General features: G+C 36.5%; 1 protein-coding gene and 1 pseudogene across 1 annotated transcript; one reads left to right on the plus strand and one right to left on the minus strand.

The window, feature by feature from the left end:
• Window positions 1-1,802: 1,802 nt before the first annotated feature.
• LOC125470537 lies at window positions 1,803-7,003 on the minus strand (annotated as a pseudogene).
• A 1,776-nt stretch (window positions 7,004-8,779) lies between these two features.
• Window positions 8,780-11,917, plus strand: LOC103953351 (receptor-like protein EIX2). Its single transcript, XM_009365094.3, has one exon. It carries the CDS (start codon window positions 8,818-8,820, stop codon window positions 11,758-11,760), a length of 2,943 nt encoding a protein of 980 aa, XP_009363369.2. The 5' UTR covers window positions 8,780-8,817; the 3' UTR covers window positions 11,761-11,917.
• The last annotated feature ends 799 nt before the right edge of the window (window positions 11,918-12,716 follow it).

Here is a 12,716-nt window from a genome sequence, read left to right on the forward strand (position 1 = left end):
TTTGTGATAAGGAACTTGACTACCTCATCGGGCAGCGGTCTTGCATGTTGCGAACTTGCAAATTACAATCTCCACCATGTTCAGTGGTATTTTGACGTACGCCAATGTGAAAATTCACATTTTGAACCTTTATTCAAGATCCGACGTATAAAAGTCAGAGAGAGGAACTTTCAAGTTTCAACTGAAGGACAATAAAAATAGATATATCAAAGGAAAGAAAGACTTTGACTAGTTGAGTGTCAACATTATTGCTTTTACTTGCTGACTGCTTTCTATATGTTGAAAATAACGGACTAGGCGAGTCGAAGTACATGTAATGGACTACAGTAGCAATCTTACTCTCTAAATGTGCACAAGGCCACAAGGGGGTAAGAAAGAACCAAGACCCCATGAACAGCCATAACTACGAAGTAGACTACTTTATTCGCACACAGAGCAATTATAAAGGATTAACTTCTCAATAGAATAACCCCCCATCCCTATGAAATTTATTAAATAATGAAACACAAAAATAGAAGAATACAAGGGGGTATGAGGCCTAAACCCGCGAATAGAAAGCCAAAGAAACATCAGCGAAACGAAAAACAGGACGAAAGATATCAAACATAGCAGACTTGTCTATGCTAAGATTGCGATCCAACTTTTTAAGCGGACATCTTCCCTAGCAATTGTGCTATCTTCCCTCCTTCGTATCCTATATCTTGGTCGCAACAACTTTTCTGGGACCATTCCCATATGCTTGAAAAATATGACTTGTTTTGTCGATGGTAATTCTACTGTGGCCTACTGTGCACTAACTCGACTTGTTTATTGTTCGTATTTGACTAGTATTACATATGAGTCTATCATGTAATTACCCGCTAATTTCGCGCATACGGCTTAACTAATTAGAAACTTATCACAATGCTACCCCAGTTTCATCTTAATTAGTTTTGTTTATCCTTTTCTGACACACGCATACGGCTTAACTAATTATAACATTAATTGCATATTAAGAAAATTATTCATACCTTGCAATGAAAATCTGACCTGTGGCTCGTAACTCTAATAGTTAACACTACTATAGTAGCATGACAAATTAATAAATCTTGGTACAATGGATAGTTTAGTCCAAGAATACGCAATTGTTTATGTATACAATCAATAATCCAAACTCCCAAAGTCAAGAAAATTTAATCAATTCATCTACATTTGTGGGGGTATAGCATACTTGCTTTGGCAATCAGAGTCAAGAAAATGTGTTGAGGGCTTGGAATTTCTGGGCACCATTAACTTCAATACCTTTTTTTTGAGCTCGTTGCTGCCTCCTATAATTTTACTTTGATTGAGTAGCCATCTGCTGCAAAGAAATATTTGTACAATGGATTAGATGCTGTCCACTTCCACTGTTCACTGTTCACTGTTCACTGTTTGCTCTTTCTGTTTTTGATCACTTCCTATATGCAGATTACTACTAAGCTGTGTTTGGGTGGCAGACTTCCAAGCGCCGTGAAATCATGCATCGAGGGATTTTATGCAATCAGGGTTGAAAATCATGAAATTATTGTCAATGACGGTTTGATTATTGACAGTATCATGTCTTGATCTCTAGTGGAACTTTGTGCCTCTGGGATTTCTTAGATACTTGTAAACACTTGCACAAATAACAAAATGCTTTTATTTTTTTTTTTTAATTTTTATTCTTCCCTGCGTTAGAATTTACAAATGTACGTGCACTGCACTATTGTACAAACACTGGAATGCTGTCTCTCTATGACACCGAATCTAGACTCGTCAAATGATTAGATGGTGCATTCATCATATTTAATTAAGAGTTTGTTTAATGTTTTCATTTAAGTTCATGATTAGTATTAAATAAGTTCATACATAGTTTTAAGTTATGATTATGTATGATCATTAATAAGGGTAACCTATTCATGGAAGGTTATTCCATGCCTCAACCATTTAAAACCAAGTCATTCAGAAATTGAGAATTACTTTTAAACTTGGTTTAGTGAATAGTGTTTTCTTCATATCTTTAAACACTTGTCTCTTTGGTAGATTCCTTAGAGTGGCGAGTTGTTTATCTTTGAGTGTTCACTTGTGGTTTCTCTTTGATCTCCATTATCCGGTGTCAAATTGGTTGTCAGAGCTTTATTCGATCATATCGTGGAGGCCAACAAGCTCGTCCGGACTCACCACAACGTGAGAGAGATATGCGTGACATTGTAATGGACAACCTAAGGAGGCAAGTGTAGGAGCTCCAATGTCGTCTTGAGCGCTATGAACCTCTAGAACATGATGATCCCTGTCATGAAACAGAGAATTAATGATGGATTCGATGAGAATCTTTTTTCTAGTGACAAATTTCTATATCTTAATCTTCCTCCAAAGTTTGACCTTTGACCAAGTGGTGCTTGTGAAATTTGTTGTGGTATATATCGATATAATTTTGTCCATGATGATGGTGATGACGAGCGTACAATTGATGACGTTGGTCAAGAAGTTTTCCAGTCTTTGTCAGTTTTTAATTATTATAATGGTAGTGAAGATGTGATAACAATGGTTGAAGAGTTCCAGGAATAGCTATATAATGACGCAAAGCCTGAATTCATGATACTTTTTGGGAAGATTTCATTGTTCAAGGTATGAGAAGGAAACCATTGAATAGAATTTTTCAATATGGTTTGAATTATTTCTACTCAATCCCAAATTATGAGTATGAAGTGATTCAGAAGCATTATCTCAAGGTAATTGTTATTAAGGGAAAAATATTGGTGCGTGCATGGTTTATAAGAATGTGGAAAATCAAAAGTTCTTTGTATTGTTTTGTTTCTTGGAAATTTTCAAGTTCTTCAAATTTATTGGTGTTAAATTGGATGAGTGGAAAATGTTAGTTGGACATCCGAAAGATTGAGGAAAACCAAACAAAACTCGAGAATGAGTTAGTGCGCAGTGGAAGCGTATGACACCAAATATGGACTCGTCTAATTATTAAATGGTGCATTCATCATATTTAATTAAAAGTTTGTTTAGTGTTTCATATAGGTTCATGCATAGTTTTAAACCATGGTTCATGTATGATTATTAGTAAGGGTTAACCTACTCATGGAAGGTTGTTCCATGCCTAGACTATTTAAAACCCCTACTCATGTACGGAAATAATCATTCAGAAATTGAGAATTGCTTTTGAACTTGGTTTAGTGATGAATGTTTTCTTCCTATCCTTAAGACTCTTATCTCTTTGCTTGTGATACAAAATACTGATCAGTCAATTTAACATAACATGTGCATGTACCGAGAGACAAGGGAGGAGGAGAGGGTGGAAGAAGGGAACACAAATTCCAGTTTTCATTCAAGTTCTCTTTTCTCAGGGTAAAATCAATTTAGAAATTTTAGAACGGTGGGGGTTAATATAGAACCACTCAAGATACTATCAAGCAACTGAAGAAATACAGATAATGTAGCTTAAATTATACTGGAAAGAGAAAATACTACCTCAATAAAAGTTTCCACCGACGTCTCATCCTTGTATGCATGAAACCCTCTGAAACACTGCAAAAGAATATGCACAAAAAGAGATTGAGATCAAACATATCAAATGAAGAAATACATACACATTAATCAGTGAAGACATAGTACGCTTCCAAGCTGCAATCACAGTCAGTAAGTTATAGACAGACAGAACAAAAAAGTTGTGGAGGACATGGACTAACAGCATGAAAATGTTGGTCCAGCATTACTTATAAATGAAGTTTGGAAAAATTGAATGACGGGCTGTAAACAAGAGTAAATCAGACAAAGCAAAGCATATACGACAAAGAAAAAATCTTATTTCCAGCACATAAGATACTAACTTTATACAATTCCCATATCATATCATATCCAGTCATCAATAGAAAAGTAATATGACATAATATGTTTAAATGATGAGGATAAAAGATGGAAGTAACAAGTTTAGGTGAAAAAGGACACACCTAAACATGGTAACTAATATAAGCATGAAAAGTTGATAAACTCCCAACTGTTCGATCCAATTTCTTGCCTTCCACGTGACGAGGAAAAATAACTGCACTGGTACACTGTACAATTTATTAAAGTGAAAATAAAAAAACAAACTGACCATTTCCCTGACATTACCAAAAGTGACAAATCCTGGCAGACACTGCTTCTCAGTGGGAGCTTCCTTTAAGTTCTAAAGGACGGGTAGGAACAAGGAGGGGCATTATTAATTCCGGCCATACCTCTTGATTCAACAAATTACTAAATGGTAATAAAACCATCACACTTAGTAATTAAAAAATGTCAAAACGAGAGTAAATAGATCCAAGGAAGCGTAGCTTGGAGGGTAGCAGCGTTTAACAAGCTAGCATATAGACTTCAAATTCTCTTCCCGGGTAAAAAATTTATATTTCCAATTTAAGATTGTATACTTATCAAACCTGCAAGAAGGAAGTTGCAAGAACAATATCTATAGTCCTTGAATCTCATAGGGAACACTACCGTCACTTTGTTTGCCTGCAAAAAACATCGCAAGTTGTATCAGAATATGTTTCTACCGCAGTCACTCTAAGTAGCTAAAGGTTAGAACATAAAAACTACAAAGAGCAAAATGATAACTTGTTTAGCCTTAACATGTAATTTTACCTGAGGAATAAGGAAAAACTGACTCGTTTGGTCAATGCAAAAGAGCAACAAGCTCATCAGTATTGGACGCAACAGTCCTCGCAGCAAGCTTCTTCAACCCCACGCAATGGAGCGCCTAGCACCACTTCTCTTACAGATGCAATCTTTAGCAAAAGAGCATGTCTGTACTCTACTACGCAAAATCGACATTCACAGAACAAAGTCAATAAAAAGGAAAAATTGGAAGTCAGCCAAAAAAAAAAAAATCAATAGATAAATGTATAAAATTGGAATGTATAAGAAAAAGGAACGCCCGAAAGAGGATAATCTAGTAGAATCCAAATAAAGTTAAGACAATGTTGGGTTTTACACCAATGGACCAAGCAGTCCAAGAAGGGTTTTATAGCAATGAACCAAGCAGTCCAAGAAGCTAAAGTTATTTGGAAACAAGCCAAACTTGTCTAACAAGCTAAATGCATACTTAAACGCAATAACATCGAAAAGAATACCACCCCGACTATTATTCATTGCCTTGACTGGCTTTAACAAGATCTCCTAAATGTTTTGAAAACATATACCCATGGCAATGGCAAGCTTTATAATGAACTTAGAAAAGGAACTCGTTGAACCTTCATCTGGAGGAGTTTGGAGAGATTGAGCTTCAAGGTAAGATTAAACCCATCTCTTTGGGGGTCAAGAATTTGAACCACCGCGCCATATGCAGCCTCTATAGCTCCGGAGGGAGGGGCGCCCAAGAACACAGTTTCCGGAGGTGGAGTTGTTAGCGATACCGAAAGCAATAAGATATGTGGGTTCTTCATTGTCAGTTGTCACCTGCATAATATCAATGTCATTACACGACCCATCTAATCAAAACTGTTCAAAATTCGAAATTGAATTCTGGGCTATCACCTGAATGTGGTAGCGAACGTCGTCTAACTCGGCCCGGTGGTAGTACCATACCAAAATGAGAGGGTGACAAGGAGGAGGAGGAAGAAGAAGAAGAAGAAGAATTGAACCGTTGAATTGGGAAAAGGGACGAACTTTTGGAGGCGATTGAGCAAGGTGTCGAGGAGGAATCTTGACTGGGACTGCAATAGAATCATTGGGATTGAATTGGGTTTGAAGATTTGAGGGCTTTTGTGCGTAGGTAGAGAGAGCTCAGAAACTACAGAAATGGCTAATGGATCTACAGTGGAGAATTTGACATGGCGGTCCAATCAGGGAGTCGGGAGTTCCAACGATGTCGTTTTTCGCTTTTACCTCCCCTTTTTTTTTTCTTTTTTTTCTTTTTTTTTTTAACTTTTACCTCTTTTTTTTTTTTTTGCTATTTGCTCCTTTTGAAATTTGGATGCCGGATGGTTGATGCTCCAGTTTCGGAATTTTGTTATTAACTTGGGTACCCTAGTTCTTTTCTATATTCCAAAATTCCACCCCCTCTTTGCAAAAAATAAAAAATAAAAATTCCACCCTCTCTTCTTCTCACTATGCCACTTTGTGTAGTTGCTCTTGACTTCCGAGGTCTTTGAGACATTTTGCCAAATATATTGCTTCCATGGCACAGCCTCACTAAGGAGAATGTCAAAGAAAACATTAGCTAGATTCATGTTTATCATAAATAGAAAATGATTAAAATGAGAGAATCACATTTACTAATCCTATTACGAATTTACTATAATCTCTACTTAATTTGAATGTTTAATAGGCCAAATAATCAAACATTTATAATTTAAATATTTACGAGAACAAAACAATTTTACCTGATATTTTACATGAACTTGTAACATTTCAACATGTAATTATCAATGAATTTATCACTTCACTAGTATATCTTATAATGGAGTAAGTTGTGAATTTTTTACCAAATAGTTACTTGCCTTATGATATTACTCTTTTAAATGTCGAAAAAGTTCTAATTTCAAAACCTCTACCCCATTAATGTAATGCATGTTGAAGAACATTATAATGCATGTTGAAGAAAATAAGAAAGGTGATGATGATATTTGGGGGGAAAAACATTGAAGATGTTTGAAGTTTGATAGGTGAGGAATAAAAACACAAATGTATGAATTCCTCCGGCTATTGTGTTGGTACTTCTAGTGCAGTATCGTTTATTTGTATTTGCACCAATGATTCATGGAGGCCTTCTATCCAATTATTTTAGGTTTACTTATGAGTATGGCGGTTTCGCGCCCTCTAAGACTGTAGTCTACCTCGTTGGACCTTATGAGAAAACTATGATCACAACTTTGAAGCTCAGGGATATTGATCAATTGCCTGCTGATTTTCATTCACACCGTACCACTACTGTTTCATCTCCCTAGGAAATCGACAAGTTTGCCTTGTCATGACGGATTCACAGAGGGGCCGGGACTCAAAACTTACGGATTCTTGTCATGACGCTTCAAATTACACCCAAAAAGGAAGGGAAGGAGAGGAGTGTCCAACTCAAGGCTACTCGCCTCTTTGGCTGCAATACCAAATCTTTCACAGATTTGTGACCCTGGATGCGCATATTATTGGTTGTTTTGTACGTACAACAAAATTCTTCTATCCAATAATTCATGGACACCTGCACCTGCTATCACCCCACATTCTTCTTCAAACTGATTTTATTCTTATCATAATATCTTATCTCTCCATCCGCTTTTTAATGAAAATTTTAATTACAAGGTTACCTATTTTTAAAATGACCGATAAAGACCTTAAAAGATAATAATAATTTCACGGCCACACCTGTACCACTAGCAACACGTAAAGGACTTTTGCTTCTTGCTCAACTCAAAGATTTTGTAAGTTTATTCATAATATCAAATTTTGGTTTGTTCGAATGGTTTCAAGTTTATTATCTTCCAAACTCGCGCGTCCCTCAGTGACTACACTATTACGGCTGGGATGGCAATCGTGAAACTCGTCCTGCGGAGGAAGAGAGAAAGTTTTAGTGTAGGAATAATTAAGCTTCCTGAACATCATCTTTGGTTGGTTTTATAACCATTCCCTAGATGTCCCAGGCTTTGGGACAGTCAATAGAAGAAAGGGGTACTGTATGCCTAATTCTATGATGGAAGAAAGCAAGCAGATAATTATAGCCAATAACCAGTCTTCTTGCCCCGATGATCTTACTGCATTTACAACTGTTCCCTATGCTTATGCAAGCATGTTAGATGATGGCCATCCAGTTAGAATTGAGAAAGCCCACTGCTTGAATGCCAATGATGTGATTAAAATTTAATAAGTGCGGTGACGGAATCTAACTGTGGCGGGACTTTTGTGTTTGTTAGTGACATAATCTTCATGGCACGCTCAGTTCAGTTAACTGCACATCGACCTCGCTGGGCATTTCCTTTGAGTACATATCTTCCAAATGTACTAGAGAGGATTTTGATATGCACATTCCAAGTCTCACTAACACTTGCCTGATGAATAGTGAGTGAGGGGGCATCAAACCATCGGCTATCCCTGGTATTCGACTTCTAGAGCTGATAGTTGGACTTGCTGTTCTATAAAATCCATAACTTATGAGTTTAGAAGATAGATCAACGTTACTCAGATGATTTAATTAAGGGAACTTTAACGAAAAGCTCATGTTACTGTTCACTTTAACGAAAAACCATATTTTTACACTAAAAAGTCAATATCGATACTATTCACTTTACCTTTTATTTTGTCCTTATCGTTAAAACTCAAAGTTTTCAAACCCTTTTCATTAGTTTTCCTTTTAATTAACTTAATTTTGTATGATCAGTTACTTTTAAACTTATTTTATAAGTTAATAACTCGATGGTTTACGCAACAATACTAAACCAATTAACCCTATCATGTTTGTGTAATGTACTTGCAGGCTACTAAATAAATCATGGTTTTCCATATTTTCTTGAATTTTCCTTTAAGTATTCGAGTACAAGTTCTCACATAGAAAGCAAACATCATGACTTTGGTGATATTTTGGAAGAAGTATACTGTCAGTGTCGGCAATTTGTTTTCAAAAAAAATTAATATTGGAACAATGCCTTTGAACCATCCAACACTTAGTGCGGAGAATTGGAGGTTGAAATAAGTGGAAAACATCCCAATCAAAGACTCTGGTGACCAAAACTTAGAGCACTCATGAAATTTGGAATTTAGGAGGCATGAGCTGAATTATAAATTCAACTATTGTGCTCAGAACTTCAGAAGCTATCTCCACCAAAGCAAAGAGAAGTTTGTACAACGATGGTTAGCTTTGCAACTTACTTACTCAACACTTCTTATCACCTCAAAATAGCTCACTATTTGCTCCTCTTGTTTTTGGCCTCTTCATATCTACACACTTGTGTGAATTCATGCGTCAATGAAGAGAGACGTGCGCTTCTCGCCTTCAAAGAAGGTGTTACTGATCCTTCCAGGAGGTTTTCTTCGTGGGTTGGACTTGATTGCTGTCAGTGGAAGGGAATTTCATGCAACAACGGCACAGGTCGTGTTGAAATGATGAATCTCCGGAATGCGTACACGTATACACTTTCTGCTTTTGATGGAGAGTGGGACGAGATGGAGTACTCTTCTTTGGGTGGTAAGATAAATCCTTCTTTGCTTAGCTTGAAACATTTGAATCACCTAGACCTAAGCCAGAATGATTTTCGGGGGATTTCCATTCCCGAATTCTTTGGTCAGATTAAAAGTTTGAGGTATCTCAATCTCTCATCTGCTTCATTTGGAGGAGAGATTCCACCTCATCTTGGTAATTTGTCAAACTTGAACTATCTTGACCTCAGCCAAGAATCTGACGACTCTTTGCTTGAACTCCCTTCCGAAAACTTGAATTGGCTTTCTCGTCTCTCTTCATTAAAGCACCTCAATCTCAAAGGACTGGACCTCAGTGACATCAGGGTAAGTTGGCTAAATGTTGTCAACATGCTACCTTTCCTAGTAGAGTTGCACTTGTCATCATGCCAAATTCAAGGCCTTCCACCACTTTCACCAGCAAATTTTAGCCTTGCATCACTTTTGATCCTTGATGTGTCATACAACGATTTGAAGTTTCCGTTTCCTGAATGGTTTTTCAATCTAACTAACCTCAGAAAACTTGATTTAAGTGGAAATTCTTTGAGTGGTCCCTTGCCAAGTGAATTTGAAAGCTTCAAATCACTTGAACACCTTGACTTATCTTTCAATAGCCTCGAGAGTCAAATTCCGAAACTTATTGGGAGTTTTTGCACTCTAAAGATCTTAAATCTTGCACAGAACCAATTTGATGGGGGGATTCAAGAGCTTTTGGGTGGTTTATCAAGTTGTCCCAATAGTGTTTTAGAGTTACTAGATTTGTCTTCGAATATGTTGCAAAGCAAATTGCCTGCCTCTTTAGGGATGCTACACAATTTGAAGTTTCTTACCCTCTACGATAATAATATGAATGGGTCTATTCCTGAAAGTTTAGGGCAACTCTCTCAGCTAGTTCACCTCGATCTATCGTTCAACCCATGGGAAGGCTTTTTAACTGAATCTCATTTCATAAATCTCACAAGATTAAAATACCTTGCATTAGGCAGAGTAGAGCCAAAGCCAATTCTACCTATTCCCCTCACTTTTAAAGTGTCTTATGATTGGGTTCCTCCTTTCATGCTTCACAAAATTAACATTGGCTACTGTAAAGTAGGTCCTGCCTTTGGGGTATGGCTTCAGTCTCAAACTGAACTCCTTTTTGTCAAACTTCATGGTACTGAAATCTCAGATTCCATACCCGAGGACTGGTTCTTGAAGATATCTTCCCGTGTTCAGTACTTGGATTTATCTCACAATCAAATCCATGGAAAACTTCCACTCCAATTGAAATTCCCGAATGCGGTGATTTTCGACTTGAGTCACAACCAATTTCATGGGCCATTACCACTTTGGTCAGGCGACAATGTGGTTAAATTTAAGCTGGAAACCAATTCATTTTCAGGGCCAATCCCATTGAATTTGGACCAAAAGTTTCCCAAATTGGAATCACTCTATCTTGCAGAAAATCATTTGAACGGTACCATTCCGCCCTCCATTGGCAACTTGAAAAACTTGTTACTCCTTTCTCTGAGAAGCAATCAGTTATCTGGAGAATTCCCACAAGAATGGAGTTTATTGACTGACATAATGATTTTAGATGCTGCATACAACAATCTGTCAGGCAAGCTTCCTAGTTCAATGGGTGCCTTGGGTTCTCTTTACATGTTGAAGATGAACAACAATAATCTCGAAGGTGAAATTCCTCATTCCTTGGAAAATTGCACTTGTTTGAGGAATATTGATCTTGGGGACAATAAATTTACTGGGAAAATACCTTCATGGATAGGATTGAACGTGCCGTTCGTGTCAATCCTAAGAATGAGGTCAAATTTTCTAAGTGGACATATCCCTCAACAGTTGTGCAATCTCGAGAACCTCCACATCTTAGACCTTGCTCTCAACAGCTTTACAGGGACTATTCCCAAGTGCTTGAATAATCTCACTGCTCTGAAAGTTGCTCATTACAGTGCTTATAATATATATCTGGAGTACGCTCAACAAACAGGAGTGATGAAAGGAAGAGAACTCCAGTATAACACATCTCTGATGTATGTAAAAAGCATTGATCTTTCAGCGAACAGCCTTGAAGGTGAAATCCCTGAAGAAATATGCAGCCTCGTTCTGCTGCACAACTTGAACTTATCGATGAATCAATTAAGCGGAGACATCCCCTTGGAGATAGGAAATTTGGTGCAGCTCGAAAATCTTGATCTCTCACTCAACCAACTTTCGGGACAGATTCCTCAAAGTCTTTCATCCTTGACCTTCTTGTCTTACATGAATGTATCGTATAACAAATTGAGTGGCAGAATTCCTTTGGGCAACCAGCTCCAAACACTGATCGATTCATCCATTTACGAGGGCAACCCCTTACTTTGCGGGTTTCCTCTTTCTACTGCGTGCTCAGAAGATGGCAATCCTACTGCCAAGGATCCAAAAGACAATGACAATGAAGATGGACATGATGAGTTGTGGTTCTTTGTTAGCTTGGTACTTGGCTTTATCGTAGGCTTTTGGAGCGTTTGTGGCACATTGGTTTTGAAGAAGTCATGGAGGTATGCTTATTTTCGGTGGTTTGATACCATCAAGGATAAGACAAAGTTAGCAATTGCAGGGAAAGTACTCCGTCGTTTTTAAAGGAACTTTTGATTATAGCAGTAAATAGTACTTTTTGAAATCAAAGTACTTGAGTAATATGTATGTAATAAGTTACCAGTGCATTTTAACAGTATTGTATGTAATAAGTTATCAATAAATTATGAATGGAGTATATATACTATTGTTTGTTTTGCAAGGGTTTCGACCTAATACAACAACCAGAAGAGATTCATGTTCATTTGTTTTTTATTTTGACAAAAAAAAAACCTCAGCAGGAGTCTTATTAAATTAAAAAGAAAGTTACACATGGCATCATGTTTAATTATGTCATTAAATCAAAGGAAAATTAATAAAAATAGTTTGAAAACTTTGAATTTTAACGATAAAGACAAAATAAAGGATAAAGTGAATAGTACCAGAATTGCCTTTTTAGTGTAAAAATGTGGTTTTTTGTTAAAATGAACAGTACCATGAACTTTTCGCTAAAGTTCCTTTAAATCAAGTAGGTTTACGATTTAAGGTTTAGGATTGTTTAATTAAACAACCTTAACAGAATTTGTTTAACTATTTATTATCAGATGCTTCAACACTAACCTAATACATATATATATATATATATATATATATATATACATATATATATATGTTGTGATGTAATAATTTAACTAGGTCCTATATTGAAAATCATAGTCATGCCCTTTCATTTCTCAAAAAAAATTAATATTCTTGCTGTGCTGTGAAAGAAGCATGAAAACATACTGGAAGATACAACATTGGTACTGAATAAATAAAATCTTAATATTATTTCTTTGTTGGCAATCAACGTCAATACACTTTGAAAAATAAAAATGGTTATCAAACGAGCCATTAAAACACGAAGGTATATTATGCATTTATTTTAGGCCAAATTGGATTAATCATCCCCATGATCATTGATTACTTGCATAGTGACACATGTAGAAAAAAAGAAATTAGGAATTAAATCTTTGTGGTCA

Source organism: the organism of the source record quoted next, unplaced genomic scaffold (genome assembly GCF_019419815.1).
Source record: "Pyrus x bretschneideri cultivar Hongxiangsu unplaced genomic scaffold, Pyrus_bretschneideri_v1 Contig50, whole genome shotgun sequence".
Lineage (NCBI taxonomy): Eukaryota > Viridiplantae > Streptophyta > Magnoliopsida > Rosales > Rosaceae > Pyrus > Pyrus x bretschneideri.